This window comes from Ranitomeya imitator, chromosome 2 (genome assembly GCF_032444005.1).
Source record: "Ranitomeya imitator isolate aRanImi1 chromosome 2, aRanImi1.pri, whole genome shotgun sequence".
In the NCBI taxonomy this organism is placed as follows: domain Eukaryota; kingdom Metazoa; phylum Chordata; class Amphibia; order Anura; family Dendrobatidae; genus Ranitomeya; species Ranitomeya imitator.
In genome coordinates this window covers 245,367,229-245,393,183 of record NC_091283.1, presented here as the reverse complement: position 1 = coordinate 245,393,183, position 25,955 = coordinate 245,367,229, and the positions used below count along the sequence as shown (strand labels likewise).

The 25,955-nt window shown below is 43.2% G+C and overlaps 1 protein-coding gene across 1 annotated transcript; it reads left to right on the top strand.

Annotated features, from left to right (window-relative positions):
* The first annotated feature begins 1,368 nt into the window (after positions 1 to 1,368).
* Positions 1,369 to 24,173, top strand: LOC138662881 (oocyte zinc finger protein XlCOF22-like). The gene is made up of 7 exons (XM_069748872.1): positions 1,369 to 1,422; positions 9,738 to 9,887; positions 10,017 to 10,196; positions 10,279 to 10,402; positions 10,486 to 10,583; positions 10,782 to 10,872; positions 21,226 to 24,173. Exons 1-7 carry the CDS (start codon positions 1,396 to 1,398, stop codon positions 22,497 to 22,499), a joined length of 1,944 nt encoding a protein of 647 aa, XP_069604973.1. The 5' UTR covers positions 1,369 to 1,395; the 3' UTR covers positions 22,500 to 24,173.
* The last annotated feature ends 1,782 nt before the right edge of the window (positions 24,174 to 25,955 follow it).

The following is a 25,955-nucleotide window of genomic DNA, read 5'->3' as shown; positions in this document are numbered from 1 at the left end:
CGTGGCTGGGCAATATACTACGTGGCTGGGCAATATACTACGTGGCTGGGCAATATACTACGTGACTGGCCAATATACTACGTGGGCTGTGTAATATACTACGTGGCTGGGCAATATACTACGTCACTGGGCAATATACTACGTGGCTGGGCAATATACTACGTGGCTGGGCAATATAGTACGTGGCTGGGCAATATAGTACGTGGCTGGCCAATATACTACGTGGTCCAGATTGCATCTCTACACTTGACATAGGGACGCATGGACCTGCAATTGCATCAGGATGCATCAGGATTTGTCATGTGCTCCCAAAACGCAGCTTGTTGCGAATTTTGGGTGTTAAAAAATCTGCAGACATCCTGGTACGTGGCAGCGAATCCAATAAACATGATTGTCAATGTAGACGCCCCCCAAATCAGGATGACTGCATCCAATCTGTATGTGGATGTCATACTGCGCAGGCTCGGAGCCTAATTTTTATTTTCTTTCACTTTCACCAGTGCTGGTAACATGCCTTTATTTTTATGAATTATAATCTCATACAGCGCCAGCACATCACAGCACTTACTAAATCAGAATGGACATGTACAAAAAAATGCCGCATACTAGGCCGGGATCACACATGCGAGAAACACGTCCGTGTCTCGCATGTGAAATCCAAGCTCTGGCACCGGCACTCCAGAGCGGAGCGTGTGGCTCCATGTGTTGCTATGCGGCCGCACGCTCCGCTCCGAAGTGCTGGTGCCAGAGCTTCGTTTCCACATGCGAGACACGGACGTGTTTCTCGCATGTGTGATCCCGGCCTTAGGGCTTGTTTTCACATGCGAGGAACACGTCCAAGTCTCGCATGTGGAAACGAAGCTCTGGCACTCCGGAGCGGAGCGTGCGGCCGCATAGCAACACATGGAGCCACACGCTCCGCTCCGGAGTGCCAGCGCCAGAGCTTCGTTTCCACATGCGAGACTTGGACGTGTTCCTCGCATGTGAAAACAAGCCCTTAAGTAATACATAAGACTACAACCGAGTAGCAGGGCCCTGTTCACAAGAGCTGACAATCTGAGGAAATAGCAATGCTAAAAAACAGTCTGTACTGCTTCACTAGAGACTTCTACAGGTGTATAATGAGGCCCTCACTGTACAGGCAAACACCTGGAGCAAGGACTATGGAAAACGGATTTTTATGTTGAAAAAGAGCCGGTTCGCGAGCCAAAAGAGCCGGATCACCAAAAAGAGCCGGACTGCCCATCACTACTGCACATCCTGCACAAAATCCTCGAACTCCGCCCTGACATCCACAGCCTCCTCCTGTCTGCTCTATGGAGGGAGAGGCTCCGCCCCCTCCGGTCACATGGGCATGACGTCATCACAGGTCCTGTGCGCACAGAGCAGCCATATATGTGGAGTGCGGCTCTGCAGGTGGAGGTATGTGGAGATTCCCCATTACTGAGCGCGGGGACATTAACCCCTTCTGCACCGAGACTCTTTATAAGAATCATAACGTTGTTGTTGTGTTTCCTGTAATAGATACATACGAGCCAACTATGGAGGACAGGAAGTGAGGGAGCGGATTGTTCTCCTAGTACAGGGCCCCTTTCTTGGCCCCACACAGTGTAATGCCCCCATTATGCCCTGTAAGCAGGTTCTGCCCCACACCAGCTGCCTCGGGCACTTTACCATGAGCTGGTACCTCAGATTCTTCCCCGCACCCCTTTCCTTTGTTGGCGCCAAATCTGTTCTGCCTTTGGGGCTCCGGCCTTTATAATATCAGTAACTGCGTCATCAAGGTCTCCTGACCAGGTGCACCCTCTAGACTGTTCCCTCCGGAAACCCTCCCTCTCCCCATTGATGTCACATGGTCCCGTCTGGACGGCAGATAGCAGTCTGTACAAATGCAGCACAGCCCTGAGGAGTCTTTTTTATTACTCTCCTTTTTACACCCCTTATGTAATATATATGATGGCGCTCACACAGTATAATGTTTCCACAGTACTGGCATCTCTCGTAAAAAAGGTATTTTCACACTACCGCCATACCCCCCCCACACACAGTATAATGTTCTCATAGTACCGCCATACCCCCACACAGTATAATGTTCTCATAGTACCGCCATACCCCCACACACAGTATAATGTTCTCATAGTACCGCCATACCCCCACACACAGTATAATGTTCTCATAGTACCGCCATACCCCCACACACAGTATAATGTTCTCATAGTACCGCCATACCCCCACACACAGTATAATGTTCTCATAGTACCGCCATACCCCCACACACAGTATAATGTTCTCATAGTACCGCCATACCCCCACACCCAGTATAATGTTCTCATAGTACCGCCATACCCCCACACACACAGTATAATGTTCCTACAGTACCGCCATACCCCCCCATACACAGTATAATATTCTCATAGTACCGCCATACCCCCACACACAGTATAATGTTTCCACAGTACTGGCATCTCTCGTCAAAAAGGTATTTTCACACTACAGCCATACCCCCACACAGTATACTGTTCTCATAGTACCGCCATACCCTCACACAGTATAATGTTCCTACAGTACCGCCATACCCCCACACACAGTATAATGTTCCTTCAGTACCGCCATACCCCCACACACAGTATAATGTTCCTACAGTACCGCCATACCCCCCACACACAGTATAATGATAATGTGTGCAAACTGTAAAGCGCTGCGGAATATGTTAGCGCTATATAAAAATAAAGATTATTATTATAATGTTCTCATAGTACCGCCATACCCCCATACACAGTATAATGTTCTCATAGTACCGCCATACCCCTATACACAGTATAATGTTTCCACAGTACTGGCATCTCTCGTAAAGAAGATATTTTCACACTACCGCCATACCCCCCCACACAGTATAATGTTCTCATAGTACCACCATACCCACCAACACAGTATAATGTTCTCATAGTACCGCCATACCCCCACACACAGTATAACGTTCCTACAGTACCGCCATACCCCCACATACAGTATAATGTTCCTACAGTAGCGCCATACCCCCACACAGTATAATGTTCCTACAGTACCTCCATCCAACCACACACAGTATAATGTTCTCATAGTACCGCCATACCCCCCACACAGTATAATGTTCTCATAATACCGCCATACCCCCCCACACAGTATAATGTTCTCATAGTACCGCCATACCCCCACACACAGTATAATGTTCCTACAGTACTGCCATACCTCCACACACAGTATTATGTTCTCATAGTACCGCCATACCCCCACACAGTATAATGTTCCTACAGTACCGCCATACCCCCACACACAGTATAATATTCTCATAGTTCCACCATACCCCCACACATAGTATACTGTTCTCATAGTACTGCCATACAACCACACATACTATAATCTCATAGTACCGCCATCCCACCACACACAGTATAATGTTCCTACAGTACCGCCATACCCCCCACACACAGTATAATGTTCCTACAGTAGCGCCATACCCCCACACAGTATAATGTTCCTACAGTACCTCCATCCAACCACACACAGTATAATGTTCTCATAGTACCGCCATATTCCCCCACACAGTATAATGTTCTCATAATACCGCCATACCCCCCCCACACAGTATAATGTTCTCATAGTACCGCCATACCCCCACACACAGTATAATGTTCCTACAGTACCGCCATACCCCCACACACAGTATAATATTCTCATAGTTCCACCATACCCCCACACATAGTATACTGTTCTCATAGTACCGCCATCCCACCACACACAGTATAATGTTCCTACAGTACCGCCATACCCCCCACACACAGTATAATGTTCTCATAGTACCGCCATACCCCCATACACAGTATAATGTTCCTACATTACCTCCATCCAACCACACACAGTATAATGTTCTCATAGTACCGCCATACCCCCCCCACACAGTATAATGTTCTCATAGTACCGCCATACCCCCCACACAGCATAATGTTCTCATAGTACCGCCATACCCCCACACACAGTATAATGTTCCTACAGTACCGCCATACCTCCACACACAGTATAATGTTCTCATAGTACCGCCATAACCCCCCACACAGTATAATGTTCCTACAGTACCGCCATACCCCCACACACAGTATAATATTCTCATAGTACCACCATACCCCCACACACAGTATAATGTTCTCATAGTACCGCCATACAACCACACACACTATAATCTCATACTACCGCCATCCCACGACACACAGTATAATGTTCCTACAGTACCGCCATACCCCCCATACACAGTATAATGTTCTCATAGTACCGTCATACCCCACACACAGTATAATGTTCCTACATTACCTCCATCCAACCACACACAGTACAATGTTCTCATAGTACCGCCATACCCCCACACACAGTATAATGTTCCTACAGTACCGCCATACCCCCACACACAGTATAATGTTTCAACAGTACTGGCATCTCTCGTAAATAAGGTATTTTCACACTACCGCCATACCCCCCCACACAGTATAATGTTCTCATAGTACCGCCATACCCCCCACACAGTATAATGTTCTCATAGTACCGCCATACCCCCACACACAGTATAACGTTCCTACAGTACCGCCATACCCCCACATACAGTATAATGTTCCTACAGTAGCGCCATACCCCCACACACAGTATAATGTTCTCACAGTACCGCCATACCCCCACACACAGTATAATGTTCTCACAGTACCGCCATACCTCCACACATAGTATTATGTTCTCATAGTACCGCCATACCCCCACACAGTATAATGTTCCTACAGTACCGCCATACCCCCACACACAGTATAATATTCTCATAGTTCCACCATACCCCCACATATAGTATACTGTTCTCATAATACCGCCATACAACCACACACACTATAATCTCATAGTACCGCCATCCCACCACACACAGTATAATGTTCCTACAGTACCGCCATACCCCCCACACACAGCATAATGATAATGTGTGCAAACTGTAAAGCGCTGCGGAATATGTTAGCGCTATATAAAAATAAAGATTATTATTATTATAATGTTCTCATAGTACCGCCATACCCCTATACACAGTATAATGTTCTCATAGTACCGCCATACCCCTATACACAGTATAATGTTCTCATAGTACCGCCATACCCCCCCACACAGTATAATGTTCTCATAGTACCGCCATACCCCCCCACACAGTATAATGTTCCTACATTACCTCCATCCATCCACACACAGTATAATGTTCTCATAGTACCGCCATGCCCCCCCACACAGTATAATGTTCTCATAGTACCGCCATACCCCCCACACAGTATAATTTTCTCATAGTACCGCCATACCCCCCCACACAGTATAATGTTCCTACAGTACCGCCATACCCCCCACACACAGTATAATATTCTCATAGTACCACCATACCCCCACACATAGTATACTGTTCTCATAGTACCGCCATAGAACCACACACACTATAATCTCATAGTACCGCCATCCCACCACACACAGTATAATGTTCCTACAGTACCGCCATACCCCCCCATACACAGTATAATGTTCTCATAGTACCACCATACCCCCCCCCACACAGTATAATGTTCTCATAGTACCGCCATACCCCCACACACAGTATAATGTTCTCATAGTACCGCCATACCCCCACACACAGTATAACGTTCCTACAGTACCGCCATACCCCCACACACAGTATAATGTTCCTACAGTAGCGCCATACCCCCACACAGTATAATGTTCCTACAGTACCTCCATCCAACCACACACAGTATAATGTTCTCATAGTACCGCCATACCCCCCCACACAGTATAATGTTCTCATAATACCGCCATACCCCCCCACAGTCTAATGTTCTCATAGTACCGCCATACCCCCACACACAATATAATGTTCCTACAGTACCGCCATACCTCCACACATAGTATTATGTTCTCATAGTACCGCCATACCCCCCCACACAGTATAATATTCCTACAGTACCGCCATACCCCCACACACAGTATAATATTCTCATAGTTCCACCATACCCCCACACATAGTATACTGTTCTCATAGTACCGCCATACAACCACACACACTATAATCTCATAGTACCGCCATCCCACCACACACAGTATAATGTTCCTACAGTACCGCCATACCCCCCCACACAGTATAATGTTCTCATAGTACCGCCGTACCCCCCCCACACAGCATAATGTTCTCATAGTACCGCCATACCCCCACACACAGTATAATGTTCCTACAGTACCGCCATACCTCCACACACAGTATAATGTTCTCATAGTACCGCCATACCCCCCCACACAGTATAATGTTCCTACAGTACCGCCATACCCCCACACACAGTATAATATTCTCATAGTACCACCATACCCCCACACACAGTATAATGTTCTCATAGTACCGCCATACAACCACACACACTATAATCTCATAGTACCTCCATCCCACCACACACAGTATAATGTTCCTACAGTACCGCCATACCCCCCCACACAGTATAATGTTCTCATAGTACCGCCATACCCCCCCACACAGTATAATGTTCTCATAGTACCGCCATACCCCCACACACAGTATAATGTTCCTACATTACCTCCATCCAACCACACACAGTATAATGTTCTTATAGTACCGCCATACCCCCACACACAGTATAATGTTCCTACAGTACCACCATACCCCCACACACAGTATAATGTTTCCACAGTACTGGCATCTCTCGTAAAGAAGGTATTTTCACACTACCGCCATACCCCCCCACACAGTATAATGTTCTCATAGTACCGCCATACCCCCCCCACACAGTATAATGTTCTCATAGTACCGCCATACCCCCCCACACAGTATAACGTTCCTACAGTACCGCCATACCCCCACACACAGTATAATGTTCTCAAAGTACCGCCATACCCCCCCCACACAGTATAATGTTCCTACAGTACTGCCATACTCCCACACATAGTATACTGTTCTCATAGTACCGCCATACAACCACACACAGTATAATCTTATAGTACCGCCATCCCACCACACACAGTTTAATGTTCCTACAGTACCGCCATACCCCCCACACAGTATAATGTTCTCATAGTACCGCCATACCCCCACACACAGTATAATGATCTCATAGTACCGCCATACCCTTCCACACAGTATAATGTTCCAACAGGACCGCCATACTCCCACACATAGTATACTGTTCTCATAGTACCGCCATACAACCACACACAGTATAATGTTCTCATAGTACCGCCATACCCCCACGCACAGTATAATGTTCTCATAGTACCGCCATACCCCCCACACAGTATAATGTTCCTACATTACCTCCATCCAACCACACACAGTATAATGTTCCTACAGTACCGCCATACCCCGCGCCCACAGTATAATCTTCTCATAGTTCCGCCATACTCTCACACACAGTATAATCTTCTCAAAGTACTGCCATACCCCCACACACAGTATAATATTCCTACAGTACCGCCATACCCCCACACACAGTATAATGTTCTCACAGTACCGCCATACCCCCACACACAGTATAATGTTCTCATAGTACCTCTATCCAACCAAACACAGTATAATCTTCTCATGGTACTGCCATATCACCCCACACAGTGTAATCTTCCCATAGTACCGCCATACCCCCCCCCACACAGTATAATGTTCCTACAGTACTGCCATACTCCCACACATAGTATACTGTTCTCATAGTACCGCCATACCCCCCCACACAGTATAATATTCCTACAGTACCGCCATACCCCCACACATAGTATAATATTCTCATAGTTCCACCATACCCCCACACATAGTATACTGTTCTCATAGTACCGCCATACAACCACACACACTATAATCTCATAGTACCGCCATCCCACCACACACAGTATAATGTTCCTACAGTACCGCCATACCCCCCCACACAGTATAATGTTCTCATAGTACCGCCATACCCCCACACACAGTATAATGTTCTCATAGTACCGCCATACCCTTCCACACAGTATAATGTTCCAACAGGACCGCCATACCCCCACGCACAGTATAATGTTCTCATAGTACCGCCATACCCCCCACACAGTATAATGTTCCTACATTATCTCCATCCAACCACACACAGTATAATGTTCCTACAGTACCGCCATACCCCGCGCCCACAGTATAATCTTCTCATAGTTCCGCCATACTCACACACAGTATAATCTTCTCAAAGTACTGCCATACCCCCACACACAGTATAATATTCCTACAGTACCGCCATACCCCCACACACAGTATAATGTTCTCACAGTACCGCCATACCCCCACACACAGTATAATGTTCTCATAGTACCTCTATCCAACCAAACACAGTATAATCTTCTCATGGTACTGCCATATCACCCCACACAGTGTAATCTTCCCATAGTACCGCCATACCACCACACACAGTATAGTGTTCCTACAGTACCGCCATACCCCCCCACACACAGTATAATGTTCTCATAGTACCGTCATGCCCCCACACACAGTATAATCTCCCACAGTACAATCATCCCACCTCACACAGTATTTTGTTCTCACAATAGTGGCTTCCCACAGACACAGTATAATGTCCCCACAGTACTGCTATCCCCCCACTTTCTAATGTTCCCACAGTACTGCCCCTACATGCACAATATGGTACTATCCACCTCACTGACTACCTCCGACCACCGACAGTTAATGAATACTCAGCCTCATTTTTGTTGCGAATACTAATGAACCCAGGATCTATGAGATATTTACCATACGATAGTTGGATAGGCAGGAGCGTGTCATCCAAAACGGTAGCCCACTTGATTGCTATGATGCCTATGAAGTTACAGTGCTCGGTGGGGTGTGGTATTGGTCACCCTCTCTTTCCCATAATAATAATTTCAGCTAAAGGGCAAGTAGGAAGAGAGAGGCTAAGTGCCAGAATTAGTGCATTTTGGAGATGTGCCTTTTCCGGGCGGCAGAGAGCTGATATTTTTAGCCTGGGGGCACAGTATCCATGGCCCCTTCCTAGGCTATTAATATCAACCTTCAACTGTCTGCATAGCCTTTGCTGGTTATTAAATATAGCGGCAAACTACGTCACTTTTTAGAGGAGTCCCCCATTTTAATAGCCACTAAAGGCTAAGTATTCAGTTGTGAGCTGATAATAATAGCCAGGGAAGCTCCATGGGTATTACCCCCTTCCTAGGCTATAAACAAACTTCTGTGTGTGAATCAGACCTGAGATCTAACGTGATAGAAGATTACTGTGCGGGGAAGACGGGAAACCTTCATATAGAGGCCGGTGGTGATGGAGTCAGTGACCGACTCTGGCCAAATCTGTCTCTAGAGCCGTAGTAGAAGATGAAGATGTCGTCCTCATCATGAAGTAGTTATTTCTCATGTCGCGTGTAATGAATATCTCCTGCAGTATTGCTAATGCCGATTCCAGGGTCGGTAAATGAGACGAGATTTAGCGTTATGGAAGATGAGTCTATGAGAAACGTATTCAGCTGCCGACTCCGAGGAGGAAACTGCTTGTTGTCTGTGGCCTAAATATATAGGATTTATTAGTAGATGTAAAGAAGGAAACTACATACTGTAAAATAATAAATAATCTCATATGTTTCCCTTATTATCTCCAGTAATTGTATTATTACAGGATTCTTATGATGTTACATCGGCTCATCTTCTCATTCAGGTCTCTACAATATCGGATCCTCTCAGTGAAGATCTTCTACAAAAGAGAATTTTCCTGATTTACCCATCAAAGACGGATATGGACAGAGACAAGATGGCTGAGAGGATATTACACCTCACCCTAGAGATCCTCTTCCGGCTTACTGGAGAGGTGAGAGATTCTGATGACGTCACATTACATCATTCTCATCTATGGGAATAACAGACGGACAGAACTGAAGAGGAGAGGACTCTGGAAATGTCTGTAGTGAGATTTATTAATGTGTATCTCCATTACCAGGATTACAGAGTGGTGAAGAAGACCTCTAGTGATCGCTGTCAGGACCCTGTGTCTGAGGGATGGGGAAGACCCCTGAGCCCAATCACGGGGCCTCCACCTCACCCTCTGATCCATGAGGACATCAATGACCAGAAGATCCTAGAACTCATCTACAAGATGATTGAGCTGCTGACTGGAGAGGTGACACTGCTGGGAATGCTGGGACATTATACAGTAACACTATGAAGGAATCGGGGGATGACGGTATCATTGTATGTGTCAGGTTCCTATAAGGTGTCAGGATGTCGCTGTCTATTTCTCCATGGAGGAGTGGGAGTATTTAGAAGGACACAGAGATCTGTACAAGAACGTCATAATGGAGGTTCCCCAGCCCCTCACATCTCCAGGTAATAGACAGGACTAAATACACCCGGCCTATAATTATCTGTATGTAAAGAATGAATTCACTCCCTGTATGTGTTTCCTCCAGATCTATCCAGTAAGAGGACAACACCAGAGAGATGTCCCCGTCCTCTTCTTCCACAGGACTGTAACCAAGAAGATCCCAGTGCTTCTCAGGACCATCAGGTAGATGGAGAGAAGGTGTCAGGAGATCTCCCCTATGATGTGTAGATGCCGGTGAAGGTCTTGTGCTCAGTCTTGTTTTATCCACCAGTATTATATGTTTTATACTTGTGTAATGAGAACGGTGGAGATGGCAGGATTAGAGCTGATCATAGATGTGACTTCTCCGTCTGTCGGTGACTTTTATAATATTTGTTTCAGGGTGAAGATCTGACCCATATTAATACTACAGAGACATATGAGAGGGGGGATGAGCGGTGTAAAGAGAAGATTCCCACATATGGCTACCGAGGTGAGTAGTGACCACTAAATGCAGAGAAGTCACAGATTCTTCTCATCACCGGCTGTGGCTGCTTTATCGGTGGTGTAGTCCGGCCGTATTACCATGATCACCATTTTGCCTCTAGACCACAACATTCTCCTCCACCCAAAACTGTTCTAATGACTTTGGTTATTGAAAGCCCTTTTCTATAGAACTTACAACCTGGTAGATCCACCTACCCCCTGGGTTTAGGAGACGCTGTTACCTGCCCAGATCTGTGAACTATAAAGCCAAATGCCAGCGTACGTAGATAGAAAATCACTTGTAGAAAAATATTATGATGGTCCTGTAAGAGAAAGCGGAGGGTAATGATGCTGGTGGCTTCCTAGAACCCTGAGATCTTATCGGATGAATCTCCCTTCTCTCCCTTCTGTGCTGCTGAATGTGATCATATGGTCGCTACAAGACCAGGTCCCGTCTTTCTGGCCAAACTTAACTTTTATGAGCGACAACATTAAATGTGCAGTGAGGCCAAGTGTGAATTTCTGGACAATAACAGAGTTTCCCTTTATCCTGACTTTTCAATTTGTATTAACCCCTTAAGCCCCGAGAGTGGTTTGCACGTTAATGACCGGGCCAATTTTTACAATTCTGACCACTGTCCCTTTATGAGGTTATAACTCTGGAACGCTTCAACGGATCCCAGTGATTCTGACATTGTTTTCTCGTGACATATTGTACTTCATGATAGTGGTAAAATTTCTTTGATATTACCTGCGTTTATTTGTGAAAAAAATGGAAATTTGGCGAAAATTTTGAAAATTTCTCAATTTTCCAACTTTGAATTTTTATGCAATTAAATCACAGAGATATGTCACAAAAAATACTTAATAAGTAACATTTCCCACATGTCTACTTTACATCAGCACAATTTTGGAACCAATTTTTTTTTTGTTAGGGAGTTATAAGGGTTTAAAGTTGACCAGCAATTTCTCATTTTTACAACACCATTTTTTTTAGGGACCACATCACATTTGAAGTAATTTTGAGGGGTCTATATGAAAGAAAATAACCAAGTGTGACACCATTCTAAAAACTGCACCCCTCAAGGTGCTCAAAACCACATTCAAGAAGTTTATTAACCCTTCAGGTGTTTCACAGGAATTTTTGGAATGTTTAAATAAAAATGAACATTTAACTTTTTTTCACAAAAAAATTACTTCAGCTCCAATTTGTTTTATTTTACCAAGGGTAACAGGAGAAAATGGACCCTAAAAGTTGTACAATTTGTCCTGAGTACGCCGATACGTCATATGTGGGGGTAAACCACTGTTTAGGCGCATGGGAGAGCTCGGAAGCGAAGGAGCGCCATTTGACTTTTCAATGCAAAATTGACTGGAATTGAGATGAGACGCCATGTTGCGTTTGGAGAGCCACTGATGTGCCTAAACATTGAAACCCCCCACAAGTGACACCATTTTGGAAAGTAGACCCCCTAAGGAACGTATCTAAAGGTGTGTTGAGCACTTTGACCCACCAAGTGCTTCACAGAAGTTTATAATGCAGAACCGTAAAAATAAAAAATCATTTTTTTTCACAAAAATTCTTTTCGACCCCAATTTTTTATTTTCCCAAGGGTAAGAGAAGAAATTGGACCCCAAAAGTTGTTGACCAATTTGTCCTGAGTGCGCCGATACCCCATATGTGGGGGTAAACCCCTGTTTGGGCGCATGGCAGAGCTCGGAAGGGAAGGAGTGCCATTTGGAATGCAGACTTAGATGGAATGGTGTGCAGGCGTCACATTGCGTTTGCAGAGCCCCTAATGTACCTAAACAGTAGAAACCCCCACAAGTGACACCATTTTGGAAACTAGACCCCCTAAGGAACTTATCTAGATGTGTTGTGAGAGCTTTGAACCCCCAAGTGTTTCACTACAGTTTATAACGCAGAGCCGTGAAAATAAAAAATCTTTTTTTTTTCCCACAAAAATTATTTTTTAGCCCCCAGTTTTGTATTTTCCCAATGGTAACTGTTGTGAGTTCTGTTTTTGGGCTCCCTCTGGTGGTTACTGATGGTACTGGGTGACTTGTGTTTTCTGCGGTCTCTGGGTTCCACCTGTTCCATCAGGATATGGGAGTTTCCTATTTAACCTGGCTTTCTTGTCATTTCCTGGCTGGCTATCAATGTTATCAGTGTGTCTTGTTGCCTCTGCTTCTGGCTTCATTAATCTTCAGGACAAGCTAAGTTTTTGTTTTTCCTGTTCCACGTTTTGCTTAATTTTGGTCTTAGTCCAGTTTGCAGATATGTGATTCTTTGCTGCTGGTTGCTCTAGTGGGCTGTAATTACTCCTCATGTTCCATGAGTTGGAACATGAGTTCAAGTAATTTCAGGATGGTTTTTTGAAGGGTTTTTTGCTGACCGCGCAGTTTACTTTTGTATCCTCTGCTATCTAGCTTTAGCGGGCCTCATTTTGCTGAATCTGTTTTCATACTACGTATGTGCTTTCCTCTCATTTCACCGTCATTATATGTGGGGGGCTGCTATTTCTGTGGGGTATTTCTCTGGAGGCAAGAGAGGTCTGTGTTTCTTCTAATAGGGGAAGTTAGATCTTCGGCTGGTGCGAGACGTCTAGGATCATCGTAGGCACGTTCCCCGGCTATTGCTATTTGTGTGTTTAGATTTAGGGTCGCGGTCAGCTCAGGTTCCATCACCCTAGAGCTCGTTTGTGTTTGTCCTTTTGTGATTCCCTGCCATTGGGATCATGACAGGTAACAGGAGAAATTGGACCCCAAAAGTTGTTGTCCAATTTGTCCTGAGTACGCTGATACCTCATATGTTGGGGTAAATCCCTGTTTGGGCACACGGGAGAGCTCGGAAGGGAAGGAGCACTGTTTTACTTTTTTAACACAGAATTGGCTGGAATTGAGATCGGACGCCATGTCGTGTTTGGAGAGCCCCTGATGTGCCTGAACAGTGGAAACCCCCCAATTATAACTGAAACCCTAATCCAAACACACCCTAATCTCAACGGTAACCCTAACCACACCTCTAACCCAGACACACCCCTAACCCTAATCCCAACCCTATTCCCAACCGTAAATGTAATCCAAACCCTAACTGTAACTTTAGCCCCAACCCTAACCCTAACTTTAGCCCCAACCCTAACCCTAGGCCTAACCCTAGCCCTAACCCTAATGGGAAAATGGAAATAAATACATTTTTTAAATTTTTTAATTTTTCCCTAACTAAGGGGGTGACGAAGGGGGGTTTGATTTACTTTTATAGCGGGTTTTTTAGCGGATTTTTATGATTGGCAACCGTCACACACACTAAAAGACGCTTTTTATTGCAAAAAATATTTTTTGCGTTACCATATTTTGAGAGCTATAATTTTTCCATATTTGAGTCCACAGGGTCATGTGAGGTCTTGTTTTTTGCGGGACAAGTTGACGTTTTTACTGGTAACATTTTTGGGCACGTGACATTTTTTGATCGCTTTTTATTCCGATTTTTGTGAGGCAGAATGACCAATAACAGCTATTCATGAATTTCTTTTGGGGGAGGCGTTTATACCGTTCCGCGTTTGGTAAAATTGATAAAGCAGTTTTATTCTTCGGGTCAGTGTGATTACAGCGATACCTCATTTATATAATTTTTTTTATGTTTTGGCGCTTTTATACGATAAAAACTATTTTATAGAAAAAATAATTATTTTTGCATCGCTTATTCTGAGGACTATAGCTTTTTAATTTTTTTTGCTGATGATGCTGTATCGTGGCTCTTATTTTGCGGGACAAGATGATGCTTTCAGCGGTACCATGGTTATTTATATTCGTCTTATTGATCGCGTGTTATTCCACATTTTGTTCGGCAGTATGATAATAAAGCGTTGTTTTTTGCCTCGTTTTTTTTTTTTTTTTCTTACGGTGTTTACTGAATGGGGTTAACTAGTTGGGACAGTTTTATCGGTTGGGTCATTACGGACGCGGCGATACTAAATATGTGTACTTTTATTGTTTGTTTTTTTTATTTAGATAAAGAAATGTGTTTATGGGAATAATATATATTTTTTCTTTATTTAGGAATTTTTTTGAATTTTTTTTTTTACACATGTGGAAATTTTTTTTACAGCTTTTATACTTTGTCCCAGGGGGGAACATCACAGATCGGTGATCTGACAGATTGCACAGCACTCTGTCAGATCAGCGATCTGTCTGAGAGCACTGCAGGCTTACCAAGCCCTGCTCTGAGCAGGCACTTGGTAAGCCACCTCCCTCCCTGCAGGACCCAGATGCTGTGGCTATCTTGGCCTGCAGCGAGGAAGGAGGTAGGATACCCTCGCAGCAACGCGATCACATTGCGTTGCTGCGGGGGTCTCAGGGAAGCCCGCAGGGAGCCCCTCCCTGCGCGATGCTTCCCTGTACTGCCGGCACACCGCGATCATGTTTGATCGCGGCGTGCCGGGGGTTAATGTGCCAGGGGCGGTCCGTGACCGCCCCTGGCACATAGTGCCCGGATGTCAGCTGCGATAGGCCGCTCTCCCCCCGTGAGCGCGGCTGATAGCGTATGATGTACTATCCCGTCGGTGGTCATACGGGCCCACCCCACCTTGACGGGATAGTACGGCAGATGTCGAAAGGGGTTAAAACCCACTAACTTCCAGGAGGATTGTAATAATCTCCATAAACCCATCACACCAGTGCCATGATATATCTCTGAGCTGTGCGTGGCTGATGGCTGTAATATACATTTATTCCGGCTTGCAGGAGATGTGTTGGCTCCAGCCCTGGTTTCATGGATTCACTCCACCTCATAAATTACATTGTTTTTAATCCTAAGAAATTCAGATTACTGCACAATCTCTCCTGAAATGGGGAGCAATATTATTTCCTCTAATCTTCTGGTCAGGATTCATAGTAGCTCCAATGGTCCACCATAAATGAATGCAACTCTGGTTTACTGTTGTATAATCTGTATTTGTAGTTTTCAGTTAATGAGATTCTTGTGCTCTGGGGTGGGGCTGTGGGCGGGGCTGTATGTGGTGCTCTGGGGCGGGGTTGTGGGCAGGGCTTTATGTGGTGCTCTGGGGTGGGGCTTTGCGATGTTCTGGGGCAGGACTGTGGGCGGGGCTTTGTGGAGCTCTGGAGTGGGGCTGTGGGCGGGGCTTTGTGGTGCTCTGGGGTGGGGCTTTGTGGAGCTCTGGAGCGGGGCTGTGGGCGGGGCTTTGTGGTGCTCTGGGGTGGGGCTTTGTGGTGCTCTGGGGCGGGGCTGTGGATGGGGCTTTGTGGTGCTCTGGGGCGGTGCTGTGGGCGGGGCTTTATGTGGTGATCTGATTACATATTCATCTGTATTGGCTTATGACCGGTCGCTGATCCCTCACTGACCTGCCCCCCATTTTTACATAATTCATATAATAGTGTTGATTTTATTGTTGATAATGTCTATAATGTGGCTATTGGGAGGCTTAAAAAAAAAAGTTACATCCAGCAAAATGACACCAGCGACGCCTGTCCAGTAGCATCTGTCTCTTAACCCCTTCATGACCTTGGGCTTGTTCGTTTTTCGCTCCCCTTCTTCCCAGAACCATAACTTTTTTATTTTTCCGTCAATATGGCCATGTGAAGGCTTATTTTTTGCAAAACTAGTTGTACTTTTGAACGACATCATTGGTTTTAGCATGTCGTGTACTGGAAAACGGGAAAAAAATTCCAAGTGCGGTGAAATTGCAAAAAAAAGTGCAGTCCCACACTTGTTTTTTGGTTGGCTTTTTTACTAAGTTCACTAAATGCTAAAACTAACTAAAGGGTGGTTTAAAGGGTAAATGATCGGGTAATTTTTACAATTCTGACCACTGTCCCTTTATGAGGTTTTAACTCTGGAATGCTTTTCTCGTGACATATTGTACTTCATGTAAGTGGTAAAATAGTGGTAAAATTTCCTTGACATTACTTGAGTTTATTTGTGAAAAAAACTGAAATTTGGCGACAATTTAGAAACTTCCAACTTTGAATTTTCATGCCCTTAGGGAGTTATAAGGGTTAAAATTGACGAGCAATTCCTCATTTTTACAACACCATTTATTTTTAGGGACCACATCACATTTGAAGTCACTTTGAGGGGTATATTCTGTATGATAGCATATACCCAAGTGTGACACCATTCTAAAAACTGCACCCCTCAAGGTGCTCAAAATCACATTCAAGAAGTTTATTAACCCTTCAGGTGCTTCACAGGAATGAATGGAATGTGGAAGGAAAAAATAAACATTTACTTTTCTTTCACAAAATTTTTCCTTTAGACCTAATTTTTTTTACTTTCACAAGGGTAACAGGAGAAAATGCTCCATACATTTTGTTGTGCAATTTCTCCTGATCACGGCGATACCCCATATGTGGGGGAAATCTACTGTTTGGGTGCACGGCAGAGCTCGGAAGGGAAGGCATGCCATATTGGAGAGCAGATTTTCCTGGAATTGTTTGTGGGTGACATGTCACATTGTCAGAGCCCCTGAAGTGCCAGAACAGCATAAGCCCCCAAAAGTGACTGCATTTTACAGAATACTTCCCTGAATGATTTCTTCTAGTGGTGCAGTGAGCAAACTGACACCACAGCTGTTCCATAGAAAATTATACCATTGGGCAGTGAAGAAAAAATAATTACATTTTTACCACTAAAATGTTTTAACCCCAGAATTTACATTGGAAAATAGGTAGATAGGTAAATGGTCACTACACCCATAGGTGAATTCGCAGAGGGGTGTCATTTCCAAAATGGGGTCACTTCAGTGGGATTCTGCTGCTATGGCACTTTGGAGAGCAGCTAAGTGCCAGAACAACAGGATCCCCCTGAAGTGACCCCGTTTTGGAAATGACACCCCTCTGGGAATTCATCTATGGATATAGTGACCATTTTCACTACATGTATGATTTCCAGAAACACGTAGTGGAAGTTTTAGAGCAATAATTGCAAAAATGTCATTGTAGTGCCCAATATATTGTGCCCAGCTTGTGTCTCTGGAGACATCCCCCACCTACCCCCGGAAATTGTTAAGTCAGCTCTACTCAGATGTCTATCACTAAATAAACCAAATGCTTGAATGTCAAAACAGTGTAAAAACGTGGTTCTGTGTGGAAGATTATAAATCAGTCGTGGAGGCATAAGGCCGGCAATGATGGGCATTGTGGGCAATAATAGCGGGTATCCTGCCTCATTCCTCTCTTGGAACATACATGACATCTTCTCTGGGGTTCTTTCTTGTTTCAGTTGCTGGAATGAGTGCAATAAAATGTCGCTCAGTGAGTCTTCTGACATCTTCAGATTCTAAGGGATTGGCGGGGACAACATTTTCAAAAACAAGAATTTCAATGACCATTTCCTAATAAACAAGGAAAGTTTCTGCATTTCCGGCTTTTTTTTGTTTAACACAAAAGAATTATATGTGGCCACCTGAAACAAATAAATGACTAACTTTTTATACCAGGTATATGATTTTCTTTGTACCTGGTATGGCTGTAGAACCTGATCTGCAAGGTCCACACCCCCCATATATTTGTTGTAGTCAATGACAGACACAGGTTTTGGAGTAGTGGATCCCTGTTGGTCTGCAGTGGCCCTTGTGGCATCTGTGTGGATCGAGCTCAGGATAAAAATATCTTTTTTATACTTAAGGACAAGCAGCTCTCCATTGTGTAAAGCCCCGACTGTCCCTTTTGGAACTTTTTGCTGATCAATGATTGTGGAAACTCCTGATAGTTTTTGAAAATGGTCCCACAAACCTCCTTCTTATGTTCAACCAGACTTTTAAATAGGGGTATGCTGGTGTAGTAGTTGTCAACATACAGATTGTTGCCTTTTTGTAAAAATGGAGTTATCAGCTCCCATACGGTTTTTCCAGATGTCCCCAGATAAGTAGGGCATCCTGGTGGGTTTAGTTGGCTATCTTTCCCCTCATAAATGCGAAAAGCTGATGTGTATCCGGTTCAACTCTCACACATTTTATAGAGCTTTATTCCGATCCTTGCCCTGTTAGAAGGAATAAATTGCTTGAGGTGCAGTTTTCCTTTGAATTTTACAAGGGACTCATCAATGGAAATGTTTTCTGTTGGGGTCTAGAGCTTTAAGAACTTTTCTGTCAAGTCTTTGATGATGGGTCTGATTTTGAATACTCTGTCATGTTCTGGGGCTTTTCTGGGCAGGCATTGACTATTGTTGTTAAAATGCCAAAATCTCATGAGCATTTCATAACGAGTCCTAGGAAGAACAGCAGAAAACATTGGGGTGGCTTGAACAGGACGGTTGGACCAATAGGACCGAATTCTCGTTTTTTTAGCATGCCCCATAGTGAATGTAAGTCGTAAATTGTTTTTTCATTTCTAAGACATTATTTAGAGTCAATAAATTTGACCTAGCATAATAGTATCATGGATTCTGGCTGATGAATTGGGACACATATAAATTTGTTTGTAGGATAATATGCTCTAGGAAGCTATCTGTCAGAAACAAATTAAAAAAAATTAATTGGTCCAAAATTTTCCACCTCCACATTTATACCAGGATTAAAATTAGGGATGAATGGAGTAGCCGAATCCGAAGCCCCCATCTGGGAAATGCTACATCAAGAGGCAAAGCCCCTTGGACATTGGTTTGCGCCAATTCACAAGCACTATGGACAGTGCTAGTACTGGGCATTGTTCCCTGAGTTGGAGACATTTCTCCAGAAGCGCTATTTGTCCTTCTTGTTGTACTGGTCCTTGTGTGTGAGGATGGACTAGTATCACTTCTCATTTCTGAGCTATCACTGTCGCTGCTACTAAAGCCCTCGAAATCCACATCTCCATCTGGCACTGCATTTTCTTCACTGTCAGAACATAAAAGTGCCTAAGTCTCCTCTATACTATAATACTGAAGGGACATTTTACTTGTTTTTATTATTTTTTTTCCGGAAAAAGAAAACTCTGACTGACGTGAACAAATTATTGGGGAGACAATTGATAAAAGCCTAATCCTTTTGCCTAACCCTAACTTTAGAATAAACTCTAACTTTAGCCTAATAGTAAACCTAACCCTAACTATAGCACTAACACTAACCCTAACTATAGCACTAACCCTAACCCTAACTTTAGCCCCAACACTAACCCTAACCTGCCTTATCTGTTTTTTTTTAACTTTATACCAAGATCTCTGACTGACACAGCTGTTGCCAGCAGCACTTGTAACACTGTTTCTCCACTAATCTCTCACTGACAGGAGATCTGAGGAGAAACAGCGTTTTTATGAGGCAGATCGCCCGGGAAAGTTCATTGCTACAACAAACTTTCCTAGTGATTTGTTTCATTGACTAGTGTGATGCTGACGTCATCAGGACATGAACCAATGAGGTCTTAATGAGGTTGGGGGTCACAGGAAGTGTTGTGCACCAGAATCCCCTTTTTATAAGGTATGTGGGGGTCCCGATGAGCACAAAACCGCAGACCGTAGACTAAAGTTGGCGCAGCACAAAGCCCTGCTAGCGCCGACATTTATCTACTGTTGACGGTCACGAAGCGGGTAATTTAAGGGTATCATCATTTCTGTTCAGGCCTATTTCATGAGTTTTTTTTTTTTTTTTAATTCTGTGGAAGCATGGCTGAAAAGAAATGTCTGACTTTCATTTGTTCATTTTCATAGAATTTTGATTTATTACTTTTGTCAGATTCAAGTTATTTCTGAGGCCATTGTGGGTTTTTCTGTCATTAAACGAGGGGTACCAACAATTTTGACCACATTTGTAGGTGGAATGAATATTTTGACTCCAAAGCCACTTTCTGGAAATTAGCACGAAGTGGAAGTTGGAGAGTGAAAATTACACATTTGCCATTTTATTACCCAGCACATAGTGCCCAGATTGTGCTCCAGGAGACACACATCGCAAATTAAGTGGATTCTTCTCACTATAATATTGGTAAATACAGGGATCCTAAATGTTGTTTGAGCACACTGCAAGACTCAGAAGTGAGAGCGGATTTTGCTGGATTGGTTTATAGAAACTCTGTTGCTTTTCAACAGCCTTTGAGCCACTAATAGTGTGGGAACCACTGTTTTTCCATTGACAGATGATGGACTTGAGTGGTGACTTTTTTTTGTGAGATGAGAATTGGTATTATTTGTGCCTACATAACATTGATTGGTTTCTTTTTATTCGTTATTTGGGAGGCAGAATGAACAAACAGTTGAATACCACACACAACTGGTTCATCCAACAAGGTTTTCTATTAGACTGTGAACTGTCATTGTCTTGGTAAATAATTTAAGTTTTTTACATAGCTTGCCATTTTATGGACAGTTTAAGTAGAAATGTTTAAAAATTTTAAACTTAAGGATAAAACTTTTTTTTTATCTTTGCAGGTGACTGTACCAGAAGATCAGAGGGACAGCTAACTTCTTCAATTATTAAATCTGATGATCTAGAAATCCTACAAGATACAACTGAAGTGAATGCCATTACTCCAGATATATCATCATCCATTCACAGAAAAGATCTGTCATCTGATCCTATTAAACAGGTCCCATCTTCTGATTCATTACTGACTACTAAGGAAAATCAAAGTCACAAAAGAGGCATTAAACAACAAACTGCTCCTAAAGCAAATAATTCATTTTCATGTTCTCAATGTGGGAAATGTTTTAACTACAAATCACAATTGGTAACACACCAAAGAACTCACACAGGGGAGAAGCCTTTTTCATGTTCAGAATGTGGGACATGTTTTAAATGCAAATCAGATTTGGTTCGTCACCATAAAACTCACACAGGGCAGAAGCCTTTTTCATGTTCAGAATGTGGGAAATGTTTTAATTGGAAATCTGCTTTGGTTCTTCACCATAGAACTCACACAGGGGAGAAGCCTTTTTTCTGTTCAGAATGTGGGAAAAGTTTTAACCAGAAAGGGAGTCTTGTTAAACACCAAATATCTCACACAGGAGAGAAGCCTTTTTCATGTTCAGAATGTGGGAAAAGTTTTACCAACAAAAGGAATCGTGATGAACACCAAAGAAATCACACAGGAAAGAAGCCTTTTTCATGTTCAGAATGTGGGAAATGTTTTACCAATAAAAGGAGTCATCATGAACACCAAAGAACTCACACAGGAGACAAGCCCTTTTTATGTTCAGAATGTGGGAAATGTTTTACCAACAAAAGGAGTCATCATGAACACCAAAGAACTCACACAGGAGAGAAGCCTTTTTCATGTTCAGAATGTGGGAAATGTTTTAACCAGAAAGGGCATCTTGTTAGTCACCAGAGAAATCACACAGGGGTGAAGCCTTTTTCATGCTCAGAATGTGGGAAATGTTTTAACCGGAAATCAGGTCTTGTTAGTCACCAGAGAAATCACACAGGGGAGAAGCCTTTTTCCTGTTCAGAATGTGGGAAATGTTTTAACCGGAAATCAGATCTTGTTAGTCACCAGAGAAATCACACAGGGGAGAAGCCTTTTTCATGCTCAGAATGTGGGAAATGTTTTAACCGGAAATCAGATCTTGTTAGACATCAGAGAACTCACACAGGGGAGAAGCCTTTTTTATGTTCAGAATGTGGGAAATGTTTTAACCAGAAATCAGATCTTGTTAGACATCAGAGACATCACATAGGGGAGAAGCCTTTTTTATGTTCATAATGTTGGAATAGTTTTAACCAAAATTGAATCTTCTTAAATGGGTTGCCTCTTGTCATTCCTCATGTTTGCTGACAAAAGGATAAAACTAAACTTTATTAATTCCAAATGTAAAACTATACCCATAATTCACCCTCTGAAGGTTATTCAGTAGGTGACTAATAGAAAAAACATGTACCCCACAGTTGAATATATAGGGTGAGGTGAGACATATACACACTCACTCTCCAAGCTTCTCATTTCTACTGGTTTCATCGTCCTCACCAAAGGCAACTCATCAGGAGACTATTTAATATTGACCTATAGTCAAGCGAGACTAGACCAAAAAAACAAAAATCATGTATCATGTTATCCGAAACAGTCAGAAAACTAGCCACATATTGGCAGATCCCAGACCTCAAACTATATACTTCGTAAGTGTATATGCCACTTCAGTGTCAGGAATAGATAGCATGTGACAATACAGTATAATTCTTGTGTTTTTCCTCCTATAGTGACTGCCCTAGTTTGGTATTGTAACCGCTGTTAATTAGTAGTGCAGACAAATTGTCCTAGACTAAACTCCGTTTTCAGACGGCCCAATATGTACCACTCAGGGAAATGTTTTAAGCAGAAATCAGATTTGGTTCGTCACCATAGAACTCACACAGGAAAGAAGCCTTTTCCTGTTCAGAATGTGGGAAATGTTTTAACCCCTTTACCCTCAAGGGTGGTTTAAAGGGTAAATGATCGGGTAATTTTTACAATTCTGACCACTGTCCCTTTATGAGGTTTTAACTCTGGAACGCTTTTCTCGTGACATATTGTACTTCATGTTAGTGGTAAAATTTCCTTGACATTACTTGAGGCTATTTGTGAAAAGAATGGAAATTTGGCGAAAATTTCGCAGTTTTCCAACTTTGAATTTTTATGCAATTAAATCACAGAGATATGTCACACAAATTACTTAATAAGTAACATTTCCCACATGTGTACTTTACATCAGCACAATTTTGGAACCAAATTTTTTTTTTGTTAGGGAGTTATAAGGATTAAAAGTTGTCCAGCAATTCCTCATTTTTACAACACCATTTATTTTTAGGGACCACATCACATTTGAAGTCACTTTGAGGGGTATATACTGTATGATAGAAAATACCCAAGTGTGACACCATTCTAAAAACTGCACCCCTCAAGGTGCTCAAAATCAAATTCAAGAAGTATATTAACCCTTCAGGTGTTTCACAGGAATTTTTGGAATGTTTAAAAAAAAAATGAACGTTTAACTTTTTTCCACAAAAATTTTACTTCAGATCCCATTTGTTTTATTTTAGCAAGGGTAACAGGATAAATTGGACCCAAAAAGTTGTTGTACAATTGGTCCTGAGTACGCCGATACCCCATATGTGGAGGTATTCCACTGTTTGGGCGCATGGCAGAGCTCGGAATGGGAAGGAGTGCCATTTGACTTTTCAACGCAAAATTGGCTGGAATTGAGATAGGACACCATATGTCGTTTGGAGAGCCCCTGATGTGCCTAAACAGTGGGAACCCCCCAAATGTGGCACCATTTTGGAAAGTAGACCCCCTAAGGAACTTATCTAGATGTGTGGTGAGCACTTTGAACCCCCAAGTGCTTCACAGAAGTTTATAATGTAGAGCCGTAAAAATAAAAAAATTTTTTTTTTACAAAAATGATTTTTCGCCCCCAATTTTTTTATTTTCCCAAGGGTAACAGGAGAAATTGGACCCCAAACGTTGTTGAAGGCGACATGAGGTGGCAAGAGGATTGCGATGGATCTGGTAGAGCCAATGGTAAAATCCGCCCGGGGCCACCAACACATATTTGTAGTTGTAGACTACGCCACCCGGTAGTGCCCCAATCCTATCGTCGGCCGGTGCTCGACATGGCTCACACTCCCATGCTGGGAGGGCATTTGGGGGCCAAAAAGAAGCAGGAGCGCATACTACAGCAGTTGTTTTGGCCTGGTGTCTACACTGAGGTCCAAAGGTGCTGCATACATGTTCGGATTGCCAACTAACCTCACTCACCATGAACTACCAGAGTCCATTTGCCTATAATAGAGGTACTTTTTGAGCGGATTGCGATGGATCTGGTAGGGCCAATAGTAAATTCAGCCCAGGGCCACCAACACATATTAGTAGTGATAGACTATGCCATCCGGTACCCAGAGGCAATACCTCTCTGCCACACCTTGGCTAAACTAATAGCTTGTGAACTATTTGCTAAGTTTTGTTGCATTGGGCTACACAAGGTCAGGAAACTCCTTTTATGTCTAATATGATTAAACAGCTACGTAGAGTACAGACCAAAAGTTTGGACACACCTTCACATTTAAAGATTTTTCTGTATTTTCATGACTATGAAAATGGTACATTCGTACTGAAGGCATCAAAACTATGAATTGACACATGTGGAATTATATACTTAACAAAAAAGTGTGAAACAACTGAAATTATGTCTTATTATATTCTAGGTTCTTCAAAGTAGCCACCTTTTGCTTTGATGACTGCTTTGCACACTCTTGGCATTCTCTTGATGAGCTTCAAGAGGTAGTCTCCGGGAATGGTCTTCCAACAATCTTGAAGGAGTTCCCAGAGATGTTTAGCACTTGTTGGCCCTTTTGCCTTCACTCTGCTGTCCAGTAGGGTTGAGCGAAACGGGTCGGTCATTTTCATAAGTCGCCGACTTTTGGCACAGTCGGGTTTCATGAAACCCGACCCGATCCCTGTGTGGGGTCAGCCATGCGGTACGCGACTTTCGCGCCAAAGTCGCGTTTCAAGTTAAGTAAATAAGGCAGCACACTGCAGTGCTAAAACATGTAAACTTGAAAACACGAAATTTGAACTGCATTACTGCACTAGAAATATGAAAAATGAGAGCTTTTAGCGCATAAAAATGGCCAATTTTATGTGTACCTGGTAGCCCCTTTACGGCATCTCTCTTATACCAGGTCCTACACTTGCCTTACCTCGCTGAGAATAAACGTCTCCATCTGAATGGGTGCATGTGAAACCTCTTCTTAGACTAAAATTCTCTCTCTCTGTGGAGGGGTATTGGACCTGCTGTAATTAAAACACCTGAAGCTAAGAGGCGGAGTGCACGATCAGAAGGCTAAAGAATACATTTCAAAAACCTGACCGGCACATCCAAACATAGACTAAGTGTGAACAGGTGCTGAACCTAGAGTCGCCAACTCGTATATAGTTAAGTAAATAAGGCAGCACACTGCAGCGCTAAAACATGTAAACTTGAAAACACGAAATTTGAACTGCATTACTGCACTAGAAATATGAAAAATGAGAGCTTTTTGCGCATAAAAATGGCCAATTTTATGTGTACCTGGTAGCCCCTTTACGGCATCTCTCTTATACCAGGTCCTACACTTGCCTTACCTCGCTGAGAATAAACGTCTCCATCTGAATGGGTGCATGTGAAACCTCTTCTTAGACTAAAAT

Excerpts from the sequence above, each read along its gene's own strand:
- LOC138662881 (XM_069748872.1), top strand. The coding sequence starts at position 1,396 with ATGTGGAGTGCGGCTCTGCAGGTGGAG. Across the intron at positions 10,403-10,485 it reads CCAGCCCCTCACATCTCCAG|ATCTATCCAGTAAGAGGACA; the intron begins GTAATAGACAGG and ends TGTTTCCTCCAG. Across the intron at positions 10,584-10,781 it reads GTGCTTCTCAGGACCATCAG|GGTGAAGATCTGACCCATAT; the intron begins GTAGATGGAGAG and ends TATTTGTTTCAG.